We start from the raw sequence: 19292 nt of genomic DNA, 5'->3' as shown, positions 1-19292 counted from the left end.
GTTTAATATGGATCAGAATGATCCGGATTTGAAAATCCCATGTTTTGCTCTCCAGGATCAAGTAATCCATCTTACTTTTGTGTCGGTTTTTCAAAGCAACATTGGATTAGATCACCCTGATTCAGACACAAACTTTTCAAGATTACCAAATCTGGATTACTTGTGCTCTAAATTAGACTACATATCACAATGTAGGCTACTAGCTATGTAAAGAACAACAGGGAGATTAACCAGCATGGGGGTCACTTTAAGTGTTTTTATTTGAAGAGACAGAAAACAGCACAAATAAACAATACAAACATCCCTTTCCTACAAACAAACAAATATACATAACTCACAAATACATTGGGGATATTTTGAACACATGTTTTAAATCATTAAAAGTCTAAATGTCCAATAGTTAATGAAATAAGAACGTTCAGAGTTTTTCATATGTGGAGAGCAATAAGGAGGACAATTGTTAGAAACTACTTTTGACTGGTTCATCTCTGATGATTGTGCCATTGTAATTAATGAAGTGACAAATGGCAGTTCAAATTAAATATATTATTTTTGTTGAATATTGACAGCTGTTTGGGGGATTATTTATAGGGACAAAATCTTTTTTCTTTTTCACTTTACTGTACTGAAAGCCTTAATTGGTAGCCTAATGTATACTTTATCTACATTATCACTGTAAGGGTTACACAAATTAAGTGCAAAATATAAATGTATATACTACATCATACAAATGTTGTATTATTTGAGCAGTTTTGAAGTGTTATTACATTTTGTTCCTGAAATCCTCCCTGAATCCACCCTTCTGCTGGGATCAGGATAATCCAGATTTTTTTTAATTATATATATATATATCAGGTATCCCAATCCTACTAAAAAGTTTTGAACAACACATACTGAAGATTTGATCCAAATTTTTTAGATTACATGATCTAATCTGATTTCGGAATCCCTTTTTTTTTTTTTGAGCAACCCATTTTCAAGATTAGATCGAATCCGATGGCCGAAATCCGATCAGATTACTTCTAAACAACTGGGCCCAGGTGTTTATGAAATACTCAAACCGGCCCATCTAGTATTAACAACCAAGCCACGGTTAAACATGGTGCAGTTGTGAACATGGTGCAGTTGTGAACATGGTGCAGTTGTTCTTAATAAAGTGTGTACTTGTGTATGTATGCTTGTGTACAATTCGAACAAGTCAAAACAGTAACCTTTACTAAATTTCATTTTTATAATCAGAAGTACCAAAACTGGAGTTAGAAGAAGGAAACATAGCTTATCTATTGCCACACAACCATATATGAGGAATTCAAAATGTCAGAGACTTCTTTTGAAATAAATAACTTTTTAAAAACACAGAGCAGGAAACGAAGACACGTTTTGAGAAGTGCGCGCTGTTGACGTCATATCCGGTTTCTCCGTCTCTAGACAAGCAGCAGAGACTTTAAGCATGGCGGACACCGGTGTGTTAGAATCGCTCTTGCGGCTAGTGGAAAAGGTTGACGGTGGTATTGACAGCCAGGATGTGGCGGGCAGTCTCTCAGTCGACCACCAGGTCGTTGTTGGGGCCGTAAAGAGTCTCCAGGCTCTCGGAGAGGTGAGTTTTTAAAGCAGCTCTCAGGTGGAAGCTAAGCTAACGTAGCATGCTCTCATTCACTCTGCTTGGACTGATGCAATAGCTGCGCAAATGTCTCGATTAGTAAATCGCGTTTTCTTTAAAGAATTGCACTCACTTCCGGGAAAACATAAACAGTATCCATAACTGTAAACTTACACGTGTATAATAACACCGTATCTAACACAACCAACAGTGAATGGCTCGGTGTAGTGTAAATGCACTGTATCTGTTGTAATGTTATCCAATATGGAGCTGTGCAGTCAATGATGAGTTTGTGTTCTGGTCAGGTTTTTATACTGTCCCTCAGGCAGTGTTGTATTTTCCTTCTCCAGCTTGATTTATTACATCATTTGATGTTCATCTAATATGCCAGGAAGCGTGCTGTAGTGTGTAATGTGTTACTGCTGTCATACTGCACAGGCCTGTTTATGTTTTGTGTGAATGTATCTACAGGTGATTGATGCAGAGCAGCGCTCCTCCAAGCACTGGGAGCTGACTGGAGAGGGATGCGAGATAGCCGAGCAGGGAAGCCATGAAGCCCGGGTGTTTAACGCCATACCCGAAGAGGGATTGCCTCAGAGCCAGCTGATGGTGAGCAAAGTAGGCATAGACTGAATGAACCACCACTCCTAGATAGATATATGTATACATACATGCACACATACATACTTTATTGATCATATAGTCGCTAAATACAATGACCATGCACTATATAAAAGAAGAAACATTGCACAAGTCAGACACTGTGATGTACATTATATATTTCAAAAAATGTTTGTGGACACCTGGCTATCACACCCACATGTGCTTCTTGAGCATCCAATTCCAGATTTAGTCCTCCTGTTCTGTTATAATAACCTCCACTCTTCTGGAAAGGCTTTCCACTAGACTTTGGATGTAGCTGTAGGGATTTGCCCATTAGCAAAGGCACTAATTTTGGATGAAGAGGTCTGGGGCATAGTTCTTCCACACCAACCTTAGCAAACCATGTCTTTATGAAGCTCGCTTTGTGCACAGGGGCATTGTCATTCTGGAATGGGTTTGGTCTTCTTGGCTCTAGTGAAGGGAAATTGTAATGCTACAGCATACAAAGACATTGTATACAACTGTGCGCTTCCAGCTTTGTGACAGATTGGGGAAGAACCCCACATATGGGTGTGACGGTCAGGTGTCCACATACTTTTGACCATACTGTGTATGTTGAATACAAAAATAAACTTCACAATATGTAAATAAGTGGTGTAAATCACGTCATGTCAAAACATAAAGTGGAATAAATACTGTATACTTATACCACAGTGCTGGTACAAATTCGAGGTCAAACAATAGTGAAACATAACAGTCAAAGTTAAATATTCCTGAACTTTATTACAAAAATAAACAGTACTGACTGTACCATGAAAATGCACTGTACTTTTTTAATTAATTATTTATGTATAAATATTTAAATATATTAACTTTTAATAAATATGAAAGTAAATAAAAATATATACTATATACTTCCAAACTGAACCAAAAAGTAGCATTCCAAATAACAAATTTAAATAGAAACCTCCAAAATGAATTTAAAAAACACTTCAAATAACACAACAAAATTTGTCAATGATAAGAGAGCTGATATAAGAGCAGTTCTGACATTAATGTCCACTATAATTCAAATCACGGGTTTATATTAATGTGGTCAGTCTAATATGTTATTGTATCTGTAGTAAAAACTCATTCACAGGGACTTGGATCATGCACATTTAATATATAGTGAAAATCTTAATAACAAAAAAAATTATATATTTAACAAAGAAAATGGCATAAAACATTTTGCAAGGAGACATTTAGGGAAGGAGTCCTGGGTGCTTTGTAGCTATTAGTAAGTTCTCCAATGCAGGAATGTCTTCCAGACTGAGAACTTTGTAGGTTTTTTGGGTTTTCGTTAGCGGCATTAATTTTGGGAGAGAAAATGAGAGCCGGTTGAGGGACTGATTGTTTATAGCTGCTATAACAGTGATGACATGCACCAACTTCTCCTGGTTTCACAACATCAAATGTAACTCTAAACGGCGAAAAGGGTGACGTGTCATGCATTAATAAATGACAAATTGTAATAATTGTCCTGTGGTATAGGAGGAATAAAACACTTTGCGATGTGCTGTAATAGGAAAATAATCCATTGGGCCACATCACAGCACCCCATTGTGGTTTATTGCTTGTATGTTCCATTACTCAAGTGTATTCCCTTTTCCACAGAAACTGGCCAGTGGGAAAGTGGGCTTCAGCAAGGCCATGTCCAACAAATGGATCCGTGTGGATAAAGGTCACAAGGGCGGCCCCAGAGTGTTCAGAATGGTGGGTTTGTTTTAGCACTAATACAAACACCTCTTTACCTGACAGCAATTACTTCCAATTCTGGGTGAGAAGATCATGGGAGGATATTCTAGGCCATGTTGTATTGGTGCTTTGTGCATGTTGCAGGTGGAGAGCATTGACGACACGGTCAGAGAGAAACTGCAGCTAGTGAAGAAGGGCCAGTCATCGCAACTGGAGGAGAAAGAGAAGAACGAACTGAAGAAACGGAAACTGCTCACAGAGGTGTAAGTGCAGCTGATACGATAGCTTTTAGAACATCTGTCTCAAGAGACACTTGTGTAATGTTTAAATGAAAATATGTCCCTGGAAACCTTTTGACGAAAATTAAAATATGTAAAGCAAGGTCAGATCAGTCCATTCCAACGGGCATTCAATTTTAGTAAATCAGTCACTAGGCTTGTGCATTGTAAAAGGTTGCATTTTTAGATTTGATTGTAAATTATGGCAATATTGTTTTATTTTTAACTTCTTTTTTTTCCCATTTTATCAAGTGCAGTCATACAATACAATTAGTAGTTCAGTGATATAGCACAGGTCTTCATGTCATACAGGGCAGTCCATTGTTTCCAATATCCTCTCAGTGTCCCCACACATTTCCCCCTCATGGGACAAAATGGTAAGTAAGGGGTTACAACCACCAATAAATTAAATCAAAAAATACAAAAATAGAGGCACAGTAATAATAAATAAATAATAGTAATGCATGAAAAACACTAAGATGGCATTCAGATTTAGATAACAAAGAAGATCTACTCCGACTCCTACAACAAATCACATGAGAAAATATGAGATGATCGGGGACCATTTAATTGAAAATATTTCTGTTTTTAGTTGTAATTTTGCAGTTAAATATTCCATGTAATAAACATCCTTCACCCTTTCCCTCCACTGTGATATCGTGGGGGGCTGTGGCTTCAGCCAGGAGACCGTAATCATCATCTTAGCTATTAAGAGCAAGACTCTCAACAAGAATGTCATATTATTGTTCTCCACATCCTCTGGAAGTAATCCCAATAAAAAATAAGATGGTTCTAAATGCAGTTCTATATGTATACATTTTTTTATTTAATTTTGTCTGCTTTATTTGTATGCTGTATGCAATATTCTGTTAATTTTGGACAGTCCCAGAATATGTGTGTATGGTCTCCCACCAGGCTGCAGCCCCTCCAACATTGATCTGATTTGTCTCCAAATTTTGAGGGCTGTTTATTTTGTGTCCCTCTCTGCAAGATCTCTGCCCATTTTTTATCTGGAATGATGGTATTCATCTCCAGTTCCCATTTTTCCTTAATGTCCAAACTGTCATCCTTTAGTTCTTCTTGTAAGATCTTATATATTTGTGATATGATCTTCTTTTTAATGGTTCTTTTGATTATTAACATAAAAAAAAAATCCTATATTGGATGGCGAAGTACGTAGTTTATTCCATTCTTTGTGTGTCTGTAAGTAATGCCTTAGCTGCAGGTATCTAAAAAAATCATGGGCTGGCAAATTATATTTATATTATATTTATTATCTACATAATTAGACCATTTTCTTCCCATTTTTTGAACCCTGTGTCTAATTTGGATGGGAGAAAGTCAGTATTGTGTATCTTCATTGTTCTAGAAATGAATGTGGGGAGTCAGCGTCTTTCTCACACTTGCCCATATCTTTAAAGTGGTTTTAACCCATTGATTGCTTATTTTTTTTACTCTTCAAATATCTTGGTGCATAAATTGGACCGTGTCTAAAGGGACATTAGAGCATTCACTCTATTCCATCCCGACCCAAATGGCATCTTTATCTTGAGAAATCCAGGAGACCATTGATCTAAGCTGGGCTGCCCAGTAGTAGTTTTTCATGTTAGGCACGTCTAGGCCTCTGTTTACTTTGGAATATAACATTCTTTTAAATTTTATTCTATTTTGCCACATAAATTTGGATAGTCATTTATTAATTATTTTAAATGTAGTAATGGGAACCTCTACAGGCAGGGATTGGAACAGAAAGAGCAGCCTTGGCAATACGTTCATTCGTACTGTTTCCACTCGTCCCATTAGAGATAAAGGGAGTAATTCCCATCTTTTCTAGTCAGTTTTTATTTCACCCAGTAATTTCCCGTAGTTAGCCTTAAATAGCTGTGATGTATCCGGGGTTATGAAGATTCCTAGGTATTTAAAACCTTGATTAGACCAACGGAAGTTAAATCTTCCTGTTAGTTGTGCTGGCCAGTGCCCCACCAGCATCATTGCTTCAGATTTCGATTGGTTGATTTCGTATCCTGAGAGTTCTCCGTATTCCTTTAGGTTTCTTATTAGCGAATGGATAGAGGAGGCTGAATCACTAATATATGTCAGTATGTCGTCCGCGTAGAGTGAAATCTTGTGTTCTGTTTGACTTTCATGTTTTATACCCTTGATAGTCTCATTTTGACTTATTAGTGCTGCTAAGGGTTCAATATTTATGGCAAACAGCAAAGGGCTGAGGCAATCGCCCTGGCGGACCCCCCTCACAAGGTGGAAAAAGTTAGAGCAACATCCATTCACCCTTACTCGTGACTTGGGGGTTTGTGTATATAACTTTTACCCAATCCACAAATATTGGGTGGAACCCCATTGCAGCCAATGTTTTATACAGGAATTGATTATGGCAATATTGGAAGCGTCATCTTTCGTTTTATTATTTATATGGTTTTGAGCCAGCAGATGGCGCTAATCATCTGAAGCAGCAAGCCAGCTGAAACAGTAGGCGATGGCTGCATCCGATTATTCCTACTATCCTACTACGCAGTAGGTGAAAAGCAGTATGCAAAAGGAGTAGTATGCCAGAATTCAGTGTTTCTAAAACAGTAGGTGAGAAATACCCGGATGATTTTCTGCTTCCGCCGAGATTCTGCAGTACAGAAGCAGTGCACACTGCACTATCCCATAAGGCAATGGGACTGGCACAGAAGAGCTGTCGGAATCAAAAATGGCGGAAGGCAGCACATTGGCTGCTTTTAAGTTGTAGGTCACATGACAGTGCCAACATGGCGGATGTAGTATGTCTGGTTTTTATTCATACTACACACATATACTGATCAGTGCGTACTGTATCAATGACTGAGCAATGGTTACTGAATCGAATGCAGTAGGTACTGTCACAGTACATGATTTCGGACGCAGCCGACGTCTTCAATTAGATGTACTGTTGGGAAAACTTCCCAGAATCCAAACCTTGTATTAAGCTTCAAAATTAGAACTACCAGTGGCATATGTAGCGGTATTGAAGTAAGTAATATATGTTTTGAGGAAGCAGTTTTCATTAACTTGTTTCATCAAGATCCTAAAATGGTCCGTAGTATTACAAATATTGCCATAAATAATAGATACCTATGACAATGAATAATCTACTTCCTTGCTGCACAAGCTCATTGATAAAGTGGAATGAATACACTATATTTGTTATATATGTATTTACCATAGTTACAGTGCTTTATTTCTTCTGATTGTAAACATTTCACTTCTTACTTTGTTACATGTTTATCACAACCTACAGTGGGGGAAATAAGTATTGAACGCATCAACATTTTTTTCAGTAAATATTTTTCCAATGAGCCTTTGTTTGTAATGACAGCTTCAAGATGCTTCAGTTGCAGTATTCAGGTGTCATTTTGGCCCATTCTTCTAAACATGTCTTTAAATCTTGTTTAATTGGATTCAAGTCAGCTTTTTTTCAAAAAGCTCCTAGCAACGACTCTAACGATTTTTTGGACATACCTTAGCAACTTTCCAAATTTCGCCAGTACTGTCCTGCAAGCGCTGCACTCTCACCTCTCTCTACATCTGCTCTGTTCAGTGAGTGGCTGAGAGCCGGAGATTTATCCATGTCATGGCTAAAGAGACATGCCCTTTGTCCCAGTTTACATAATTCGCATGTGAATGTTTTTAGAACGTATGTTTTACATGCAAAATAGTCCACATTATTACAACCTAGTTCTCTTGTTCAAAGTAGTCATAGTGTTTTTGATCATTTGATTTGATTTTTGATAATTCATGTTCCATATCTGTCCATTATATAGTTTTATAAAAATCATTTTAAAAATCAAAAGTTATGAAAAATAATTAAGAAAAAGTACAAAAGCAAAAAAAAAAATCTATCAAAAACAGATTATGGATTAGGTGTGTATAGGTATCTATTATATAGAATAGATAATCATTATACCTGGTCTCTGCCTATATTTGGGGGGAGGATGCCACATGATAGGAGAGGTTTGGGGGGGCTTTAGTTACAAAAGGTTGAGAGGCTCTGATTTAGAGGGACAACATGTAAGGGTACAGTAAAAATGATTCTGTTCTATTAGGGAAGGAAAGGCCATTGTGTGTGTCCGTGTCCTAACTGGCTTTGGTCCAGCTGCACAGCTTTGCCTGGCTCTAGTGAATTTAATATCACAAATGGATGGACCACAGGGTACAGATTGCTCTTTTGATCCAGTTTGTCTATGGCATTACTGCTCACTGTGTCTTGTTCAGTCTTTTAGCTAAAGTCCTCTCATAGTAATGAAGACTGAGCTTTGTGTACATGCTTTCATGTGCTGTAATTGGATTAAGAGATTTAGGACATTTTTTGATGTAGACATTTTCCACTGAAGCAAATATTCCCCTTGCTCTTTTGTGTACCTGGTCAGTAGGCACTGTATTTCAGAATGAACTTGCTAGTGCCATGTACTGAATTGATAATATAGAAGATATCCTGAACATGGTCTTGCCCCTGACCAGAATGAACGTCTGTGTCGAGAATGAATGCTCTAAACACAGTAATTAAACCTCAAATTAGAAACCTCGATCTGTATTGGCCTGGTTTGTATGCTTATGTTTTTGAATTTTGGCTCTTTTCAGGACAGTTAAATCCTACTGGATCACCAAAGGCAGCAACTTCAGCACCACCATCACCAAACAGGAGACTGAACTCACACCAGAAATGATTGCTAGGTGAGTTGCTCACCATCAGATTCCTGTTTCCAATGTTTATTACACTTGCATTCTTTCTACTGATTACAATTTTAAAATGATATCAAAATCATTATCCAATATATATGTAGCCTAGATTTTCCCACATGTTTCAAATCATTTCAGATCCAGAACTAAGCTGTTCTAGATAATTTTAGAGAGTTGGAGTTCATGATGCTCAATATGCATCATGGTATATAGGTTTGCTCACAAATGGCTAGTAATACATTAGTGATGCATTTATGAAAAACTGTTAGAAATGCTAAGAAAATTAGTTTAACAGGAATAAACATTTATAATACATGTATTTTTTTTAAACATAAACATTTTTATGTGTAAAATTTTTTATATAAATAAGTTATAGTCTTATTTAGTATAGAAAATAGTTTTACAGATTTTTTTTGACAATCTGTAAAAAAAAAAAAAAAAAAAGATTAAGTGCAATATCTTTACATCACACAGACTTCTTCCAGTCAGTTTGTAATTATGAAAACATTAAACATAATATTCATGCTCTCTCTGAAAAAATGTCATGATATTTATATTATATCGTTATAACGTCCAGTGCTAGTTGGAATCAAAGCATTAGCAGTAAGATATTAACTGTATTTTTGTGTTATGAATTATGGTAAACTTTAATTAAATGGTGAAAAAAATGTTTTAAAAACATTTTAAAAAAGAGAACTTGTGCATACCATAGCACGCCCAATTTATTGTTTCCACACTCCATATAATCCATCACTAATAATTCACGTCTTTCTAACTAACGATGTATACTGTCCCCTCTGAAAGTATTTGAACAGCAAGGCCAATTCTTACACTGAAGACATTTAGATTTGGGATCAAAAGATGAATATGAGCTGATGGATCAGATTTTCAGCTTTCCTTTCCTCATATTTACATCTAGATGCGTTAAACAACTTAACATGACACCATTTGTTTTGGACCCATCCATTTTCCAAGTGAGCATATATTGGGACATGTGGCTGACGGGTTTTTCTAGTAGTCTGTCCTGTTAAATTGATTGTTTAAACATTTAATAGCTCTGAATGTCTGCTCTTGGTTTGAACCCTGGGTTTCACCTGTCAAGACTGCATTTGTTATACTTTTTGCTCATCTAAACATTGTGTGGTCTGCCCCCAAGGGTGCCATGTTCTAAGTTTTTTAACACATCTACATGCAAATATTTATTTATTTTCCTTTATTTAACCTGTATTTAACCAAGGGAGACCAGGGAGCTTTAAATTTAAAAGTCAAAACCACAAAGACGAACATAAAAATACAGAGAAAAAATTATAATGCGTTATACAAAATCCAGCTATGAATAGCAATTGCACTCTTCAGTTACACAATTCTTTTTTTCTTTTTCTTTTTTTAAATCAGTGCTTTAAACTCACCTATTGTAACAAAGCGATTAAGCTGAAATGTGTTCTGAAGATTATTCCATGATGAGGGTGCAAAATAAGAAAAAGCCTTTTTTCCTAGTTCTAAACAAATCCTGGGTACCCTATAGAGCAAATATCGAGAAGAGCGAAAATCATAACTGCTGCTCATGGGTAATAGAAGATTACACAAATAAGAGAGCCATATATGTTGCTGTCTCCTTGAACTTAATGAAGGCCAAGAGATCAAATCATAAAGAACACAATTATGTGTGTTGGACAACAAATTGGTTATAAAATGTAAAATATGAGGAAATGAATGCTGAAATTGTGATCTATCATCTCATCTTCATTTTTTGATGTCAAACCCAAATGTTTTCAGTGTATAGCAAAAATAATGGCATTAGCCGTGCTGTTCCAATACTTTCGGAGGGGTCTTTTTATTTTTTAAAGTGTGTTTCAAGTCTTCTTGTTTCATTACTCCTTCTGCCCCTTTGTCATATTTGATTTTGTTATGAATGTGGCATAAAAGACCAACATTCTCTCAAAAAAGTGTTGAGATTTTAGTTGTTTATTGTTCTTGTAAATTCTTGTTGTGTAAGTTCTTGGTCCCCCCCCCCGAGCTTAGCTAACCATTAGCATGTCCAGGTCAGCCTATCTCAGCACACGATGGTTGGACTGACTTATTAATGTGTCAAAAGAAAGAAGGAAAAAAAAAAGGAGCTTTGGCAGTTTTTGGTTCCAGTTGTCACTTACACCTGATCTGAGGTTATGGGTATAAACTGTCATTCAGGTCTGTTATTAAAATGCATATATTTCTTTCTTGTTTTAGTGGAAGTTGGAAGGAGAAGAAATTCAAGCCCTATAACTTTGAGGCAATGGGTGTTGCTCCAGACTGTGGCCATTTGCACCCTCTGATGAAGGTGCGGACGCAGTTCAGACAGATCTTCCTGGAGATGGGGTCAGTTCCACCCAAGATTTAATCCTAACATTTACAATTTCTGATATTGTTAATTCCTGATATACTTTCACTCTTTTCATCTAAAAAAATTATTAGTATTTTTTTAATGCAAGTATTTTACATGCTGTTGTTCGCTGTCTGTAGGTTCACGGAGATGCCCACCAATAACTTTATTGAGAGCTCTTTCTGGAACTTTGACTCTCTGTTCCAGCCCCAGCAGCACCCAGCCAGAGATCAGCATGACACCTTCTTCCTGTCTGGTATGATTCCTATTCATACTTCTTTCAGTGTAGGTCATGATGACTATTAATAAATAACTTTTTGTGTGTTTTCAGATCCAGCAGTAGCTCATAAATTTCCCCAAGACTACCTAGAGAGGGTGAAAAAGGTCCATTCTGAGGGAGGATATGGATCACAGGGGTGAGATATGTGTTCTTTACAGATCAACACATTAACCTGACCTGTACACAGAAACAAAACAGAAACGGTTTAAAATTGTGTTCATATTGCATTCAGTTCTGGTTTTGGTTTACGCAGTGATCTGTGATCGATTCATTGGAATGATGTTCAATTCCCTCCTATTTTATTGTATACAGTTCTCAGTGGATTTTGATGTCACTTCATTGTTCTCTTTATATTACCTGTGCCAGGTACAAGTATGACTGGAAGATTGAGGAAGCTCAGAAGAACATCCTCCGTACACACACGACAGCTGTCAGCGCACGCATGCTCTACAAACTGGCACAGCAGGTAAACACTTAGTTTCATACACAAACCACTCATTTAGATTTACATCGGGTCATCAAAACACTCACATGATTAATGTAAAGGTTGATGCACAGTAGGCTGTGTGAACTACAGTCATGTGAAAAAAATAAGTACACTCTCCAACCTGACATGTAAATATTATAAATTAAGTGGTAACAGGTACTAACTTTTCTCATGGATGCTACACAACATTAAATCTAGCAGTTTAAAATAATGATGTCTTATTCCTGTGGTATAAAAAGGATAAATACTTCAGCACATGCTGTTATTGGAAAAGGATCAATATTATGTCACAGATCATGTTTAATTCCTTACATAGCACAGTTTTCTTTTTATTATTGTATCTGCTTGCAACTTTGTATTTTCGAATATGAAAATAAATAAAAATTATTGGGTTTGGAAAACTACTGGAATTTTATTTGTTTTTTACTTAAGTTCACATGAGGTTGAGGGATTTGCCATGTGTGTGTGGTGTTAAAGGATTAAACATTTTATACCATCATCTATTCTGGTATAAAATCACATAAATATATCAGTTTCAATACAATGTTGCACCTCTCATTCAGATATTGTGTATCTCCCTGTCATTCAGGAGAAGTTCACACCAGTGAAGTACTTCTCTATAGACCGCGTCTTTCGCAACGAGACTCTAGACGCCACTCACCTGGCAGAGTTCCATCAGATCGAGGGTGTGGTGGCTGATTATGGCCTGACACTGGGCGACTTGATGGGGGTTCTGCATCAATTCTTCACCAAACTAGGTTCGTTCTACTGTCCATCGCTCTCCAACAAGCTGAATGGCCACCATTTAAAAAATCAGGAGAAATTCCTAGAAATTATTTGCGGAGTTGCATTCTTTTTCAAGCATACTATTTAACATGCCATGTTATTCTCCCCCCTTTTAAAATAGGAATCACTAAATTGCGTTTCAAGCCAGCTTACAACCCTTACACTGAGCCCAGCATGGAGGTGTTCAGCTATCATGAAGGTAAGATAGGAAGCCTCTTTTTCTCTGCTTTCACACATGCAGTGTTTAGTCTGTTTGTAAAATACTGGTGCTGACCAAAGCAACTGATCTGAGGGTGCAGAGGTTATCTCAGTCGGTTTCCAAGTGTATCACATTTATACTCTCACATTTCAATTACAGTGAGAATGCAATTCAACCCAATTGCAGGAAGTGAACCAAATGTGCCTTGTATTTTGGGTTGTGGGCAACATTTTATATTTTTTTTTTAGATACGAAATATTAAACTGATGTATAAGATGCAAACTGAGACAAAAGACAGAGCTGAAGTGCTGCAGGAAATACAATGTTCCGGGTCTGGTCTAAAGAATCATAAAAAATAAAGAAAATAAATACAATATGTGAAAAAACAACATAATATATGTTCTGCACAAAAAGTCACTTTTATAATGATTTAATTTTCTTAGAGCTTGTGTTTTTATATTTGTTTAATTTCTGTGATTTTTATGAACACATTATGCAGTGCTGTGCAAAAATATTTCTTCTGTTTTTGTGTATATCTCATACTAAATAGTTTTTGATCTTCAAACAAAATACAACATAAAACAAAGGCAAGCTGAGTAAACACACAATATAGTTAAAAAAAACAACAATTTTTTTCATTGAAGCAAAAAAAAAGTTATCTAACACCTATCACCAATGTGAAAAAGTAATTGCCCTCTTAAACTTAAAATCTGATTGTGCCACCTTTAGGAGCAATAAATGCAACCAAACATGTCCGAAAACTGGAGATCAGTCTTCACTTACTCCTGTGCTTTGGATTATTGCCTTACTGCATAAGTAACAGTAAGCAGTAATCCAGTTGTGCTTGAGTTTCAACTTATTGACTGAAGAGCAGATATTCTCCTTTGACATTTTCTGGTAGAGATTTCATGTTTCCCTCAATTATTGCAAGTTGCCCAGGCCCTGAAGCAGCAAAGAATCCCCACAGCATCACACTCCCACCACTATGCGTAACCGTAGGTATGATGTTCTTTTTGTGGAATTCTGTGTTTGGTTTACGCCAGATATAGCGGGAACACTGTCTTCCAAACAGTTCCACTTTCGACTCCTCAATCCATAGAACATTCTCCCAAAAAGTTTGAGGATCTTCAAGGTGTGTTTTGGCAAAATTCAGATGAGCCTTAATGTTCTTCTGGGTTAGCAGTGGTTTTCATCTCGCCATTCTTCCATGGATGCCATTTTTGTCCAGTGTCTTTCTGATAGTGGAGTCATGAACAGTGACCTTTATTGATGCAGGAGAGGCCTGTAGTTCCTTTGATGTCCTTGATGCTTGTGACTTGCTGGATGAGTCGTTGCTGTGCTCTTGAAGGAATTTTGGAAGGTCGGCCACTTCTGGGAAGGTTCATTATTGTGAGTTTTTCCATTTGGAGATGATGGCTCTCACTGTGGTTCTTTGGAGTCCCAGACACTTTGAAATAGCTTTGTAACCCTTCCCAGACTGGTGTATTTCAATCACCTTCTTCCAGTAATGTATTGCAGTAATCAGGCCTGGTTGCGTCTAGTCTAGCTGAACTCGAGTATGAATTCCTTTTCATAAATTTGGGGAATTAATAACTACTAGCAAATCACACAAGCCAAGTTGGTATTGGATAACTTTTTTGCTTCAGTGAATAACATTATCATTTAAAAACTGTATTTTGTGTTTACTCGAGTTGCCTTTGTTTTATCTTAGATTTTGTTTTAATTTCTGAAACAATTTAGTATGAGAGGTACACAAAAACCGAAGAAATCAAATACTTTTTCACAGCACTGTATGGGTTTGTTTACCTTTGTCACCATTTTTCTGAACAATGAATGAAAGAGTTTTACAAGTACAATTTCAGACCCTCTTTCTACCCATATGCCCCTTAGCCTACAGGTTTTTAATTTTTATTTATTTATTTATTTTTGTGGTCCCAACCTATTTATAGAATGTCCACTCTTAAATGATATTAGACAATGTTTATACTCAGAAAATATATTAATGGACTTTTTTTTAAAAAGGCTTCTCCTGGAATCATTTTAGAATTTGCATCATATATTAAATTGAAAGATTCTATATAATTATTACTACCATTGTTTTTATTGCTGCATGTATGTTTTTTTGTATATTGATTAACAACTTTGTCTTACAAAGAAAGTATTGTAAACAATATTTAAATTGAAACACTGTTGACTTTGCCATGAATACAGCCGCTGCTGCTGATATGGTGTAAAATTATAAATAAATAAGTACGCCTGGCACCAGTCACATGTGTGATGTGCTTGCCATGTTTCCTGTTAAAGTCCATCGCAACCTTGTGACAGCTTCTCGACCCGGCCATGAGAAGGATTTCAATACGTTCTTCTTTTGTCAAAAGCATTCTTAAAGGCTATCTGAAGAAAATTAATCAAAAAAAAAAAAAATATATATATATATATTTATAAAACTAAGTAGGAAACAATTTTGAAGACGTTTTGCTAAAAAGTGTTAATTTCCCCTATGTATGGAGACTTTTGGGACACCTTGTACAATTCCTCAATGAGTTTCTGAGTTGCGTTTCCTTTAGACTGCAGGGACCAGTGAAGCAAACTGAAATGGTTCTGATATTTCATATCAGAGAGTGTGTAGCAAAAACAACACAGCATATTGGAACAAGTTGAGATTGACCTTTTTATTGCTTTTGCTTTGTTGCACAAAAATAATGTTAACATTTAAATCAGGCGCAGAAACGCGAGCAATTTCACGCTTAAAGCCTTCATTGATTGCTGTCGTGTGTGCCATTAAAAAGCATATTAAAAAATTGCACTCCCTTGACAATCTTGTAAAAATAATGACCCAATTTGAACGTTAGGCAGCAATGCTGATATAAAACATGCTTTTGTAATTGCTTGTAGTTAGACATGGGTTTTTTAATGATAGGGAGGAAGGTCATTTTGTGAAGCTTCTATCTCAGCAATCAGTACAAGCTCCACCTCAATAGGTCCTGCAGAAAACTAATGCTCTCTCTCACACACAGGGCTGAAGAAATGGGTAGAGGTTGGGAACTCTGGGGTCTTCAGACCTGAGATGCTGCTGCCTATGGGTTTACCAGAGGACGTGTCTGTCATCGCCTGGGGACTGTCTTTGGAGCGGTAAGTCTCCCACGCACTAATCAGATTACCATCACTGTTGTAGTGACTTGGTTAATGAGAATACCCTATCAACATCCCGTAGTCACTTCCAGTGAATTAAAATTACACAAATACACACGTAATAAGTTTTAACTACAGATGGCACAGATACCCAGTACCTGTCTCTGGATGATACCAACAAAACAAGGAGGATCAGATATTGGCTCCTCTAGCAAATGCCAAAGATTGGAAGGTGTGAACCAGGGTTATCATAGTTTTTTTGTTGTTGTTTTTTGTTTTTTAATCGCTAGTTTTTATTTTTATTTCCTTTTTTGTATTTTGGTTTTCGGTTTCGTTTAGTTTGAATGGTGTATAGTTTCGATTTCATTTTTATATTTCGAAAATCATTACTTATAGTTTGTATTTAGTTTTAGTTTTTTTTATATCACGGTAAAAGCCTTGATATTTGTAAATGTGTATTTGAGAAAAGTGGAATAAATGCTCAAAAGACAAGATTATCTCTAAAAAGCTACAAAAATCACTGCATGTTGGATTTTGCTGTTTTTCGGTCGTTTATGATACGGCAACATTGATGGATCCACTCTGTTCAACTGCTCTCTTACGTCAGCCCACCAAACATTTAAAATGCTCTGAATTTTCTGAAATTTTATTAACTTTTGGTTCGTATTGCAGGTGGAGGTTACAGTTATTTGGAAGCTCACATTTTCATTTCAGTTAACGAGAATGGTTTTAGTTTTCGTTAATGATGGGACCAAAGAGACTTGACTCTTTTTGTTTTTGTTAGGATTAATTTTATTATATACTTTATTATATTTATTATATTTACAACATAATGTGTTTTTAGTGTGAAGAAGTATAAATGTGAAGTGCTTCATTTAAAAAAAATATTTTAAAGCTTAGTAGTAGTTTAAAGAAAGAAAACAATAATTGATGGGTATGTGTATTAGTTGATACTCAAGGTGTTAGTATTGGAATATAAAGTGGTATCATGCCATCTCTAGGTTATACATAATTTTGGATTGGAGCCTTCAATTATGTGTTGGATAAGCTTCGATAAACATCAGTTTGAGTCTGGAAGTGTGTATAACTATTACAGAGGTGGGCACCCGGGAAAAGCAGAATATGGGTCTGAGCTATTTGTTTGTAGAGTTAATTCAGTCTAACAGTTAAATCATATTGAGGAGGTCACACTAATATAATATGAACACGAATATAATATCAGAATGAACAGGTACAAACTTTTTATTTAATTTATTTATTTTTAAATGCCTCTGCCTCCCTCCAGAAACTCCAGTAATGTTTTTACATGTGATGACAGAATGTGATGAGAAACTATACCTTCATAAAGAAGCCTCCTCCCAGGGATTCAAGTACTCGCTTATTTTTCAGAGTTTGTATTAATGCACATACTTTTCAGTTAAATTATGTTAGTTGCGATAGTCTTTCGCTTAGTTAATTGTGCCTATGGGCAAGTATAACGTAGGACAAGGCAAGCACAGTGAAGCGTTTACTTGCCCAGTGAGCTAACTAATAAATTTATTATTTGTCCCCTGTTGTGTTATGGGGAAGGAATACCATAGACACCCTAAACCTTGTATCACCTTCTATTCAGGTTACCCTTCAAACCCTGACCTGGTATCGAGGTGTGAATTTACTTCTGCTTGTGTCTGGCAGCTTGGCCTGGTCCAGCCCCACACACACATCTGTTTGCCCTACTTTTAAAACTTTTTAGGCTGGGATTACTTACCTACAGTTACCTTAAAAATATCTATATCTATACAGATTTTGACTGTGTGCTTAAGTTTACATACTGCTTTGTTTTCTCCACAGGCCCACCATGATCAAGTATGGCATCAACAACATCCGTGAGCTTGTGGGGCACAAAGTAAACCTGCAGATGGTGTACGACAGCCCAGTGTGTCGCCTGGACTCTTAAACTGCACTCAGGAACAATCAAATGACAGAAAAGCCTGTCTCTTTAAAAGCCTCTCATATACAAATCTCATGGATAATTCAAGCATCCTGGATCAGTCCACATTGCCCTATGTAAATCACACCGGTGACCCTCTGACATACACTCTGCTGGGGTCCATGGTCAGTATCTCAATGATTAAGAGACTAAGTTGGGCTGACACCTTTGACGGAGTGGAAAAAAAAGAATTATGACATATTTTAGGTGAAGCTGCCAGTTATAAAGTATGTTTATATTATCCCCATACAGATTCACTACTCCAATCAAATCTGCATGCACTTAGTACTGTCTATGAGCTTTCTGACTCATCCCTACTATTTCTGACTGTCAGCAGTTGATCTGTATGTCTTTTATTACTGACTTAGTGCTTATATTTAATGAAGTACCATTTCTTCTGGCCCATGTCTTGCAAAAATAATGTTCATACCTTCAGAACTCACAATGCAAATACACCAGATTAAAGGGAAACATTCATATTGTATAAGTAATACATTAAACATGTTTAAAAATTGAATCTAGGTTGTGTGTGTGTGTGTGTGTGTGTGTGTGTGTGTGTGTGTGTGTGTGTGAGAGAGAGAGAGATTCTACTTAAAGGTTAGTTGTGTAATTAAAGAGCTTTAATATCCACCTCTTAATCTGTCAGTCAATGTCTTAACGTCACACTAAGCTTAATGTGCGTGTTTACGTCTGCTTGAGGCATGTGAGCGGTCACCTGTCTTAATGTGCAACCTTTAACTTAAATATCTACATCCATCTGCAGTTTTAAGACAAAAAACAGTTCTCATAGACACTGACATACAAAACAGGTAAAGCGGAGATAAAAGGAACAAAAATGTTTGTTAGCTATTGAAATACATTAGTCACTAGCATTTTTTCAATACGTGACTACATTCTATTGGCCTTTGTGTCTTAATATTTAAGGTTGACAAAATCCTGTTCTGTGTGGACAGTTGGCTCGTCAGTGCGTGACGTTATGTTCATTAGCAAGTGAATACTTGGCTGCAAATCTACCTCTGAAAGTAACTTGTTTAAACCACCATTCTTTTGTGTCTGCTTTCTTATGATTACAAAACCATTTCGAAGGCTCATGAGTGGTGATCTGTTGATCTGAGATCACAAGTTTGAATGATGGCACAGCCA

At 36.5% G+C, this 19292-nt stretch overlaps 1 protein-coding gene across 1 annotated transcript; it reads left to right on the top strand.

Moving 5' to 3' along the window:
• Nucleotides 1-1410: 1410 nt before the first annotated feature.
• farsa (phenylalanyl-tRNA synthetase subunit alpha) lies at nt 1411-18779 on the top strand. Its single transcript, XM_053610654.1, has 13 exons — nt 1411-1597; nt 2072-2209; nt 3860-3958; nt 4085-4203; nt 8839-8931; nt 11164-11292; nt 11437-11552; nt 11628-11712; nt 11943-12042; nt 12653-12821; nt 12971-13048; nt 16066-16180; nt 18011-18779. The coding sequence occupies exons 1-13, from the start codon at nt 1451-1453 to the stop codon at nt 18114-18116; spliced, it is 1494 nt and encodes a 497-aa protein (XP_053466629.1). The 5' UTR covers nt 1411-1450; the 3' UTR covers nt 18117-18779.
• Nucleotides 18780-19292: the final 513 nt, after the last annotated feature.

The sequence above is a fragment of the Ictalurus furcatus genome, chromosome 2 (genome assembly GCF_023375685.1).
Source record: "Ictalurus furcatus strain D&B chromosome 2, Billie_1.0, whole genome shotgun sequence".
Lineage (NCBI taxonomy): Eukaryota > Metazoa > Chordata > Actinopteri > Siluriformes > Ictaluridae > Ictalurus > Ictalurus furcatus.
Note: the sequence above shows the minus strand (reverse complement) of the source record. Positions and strands in the feature narration are given on the sequence as shown.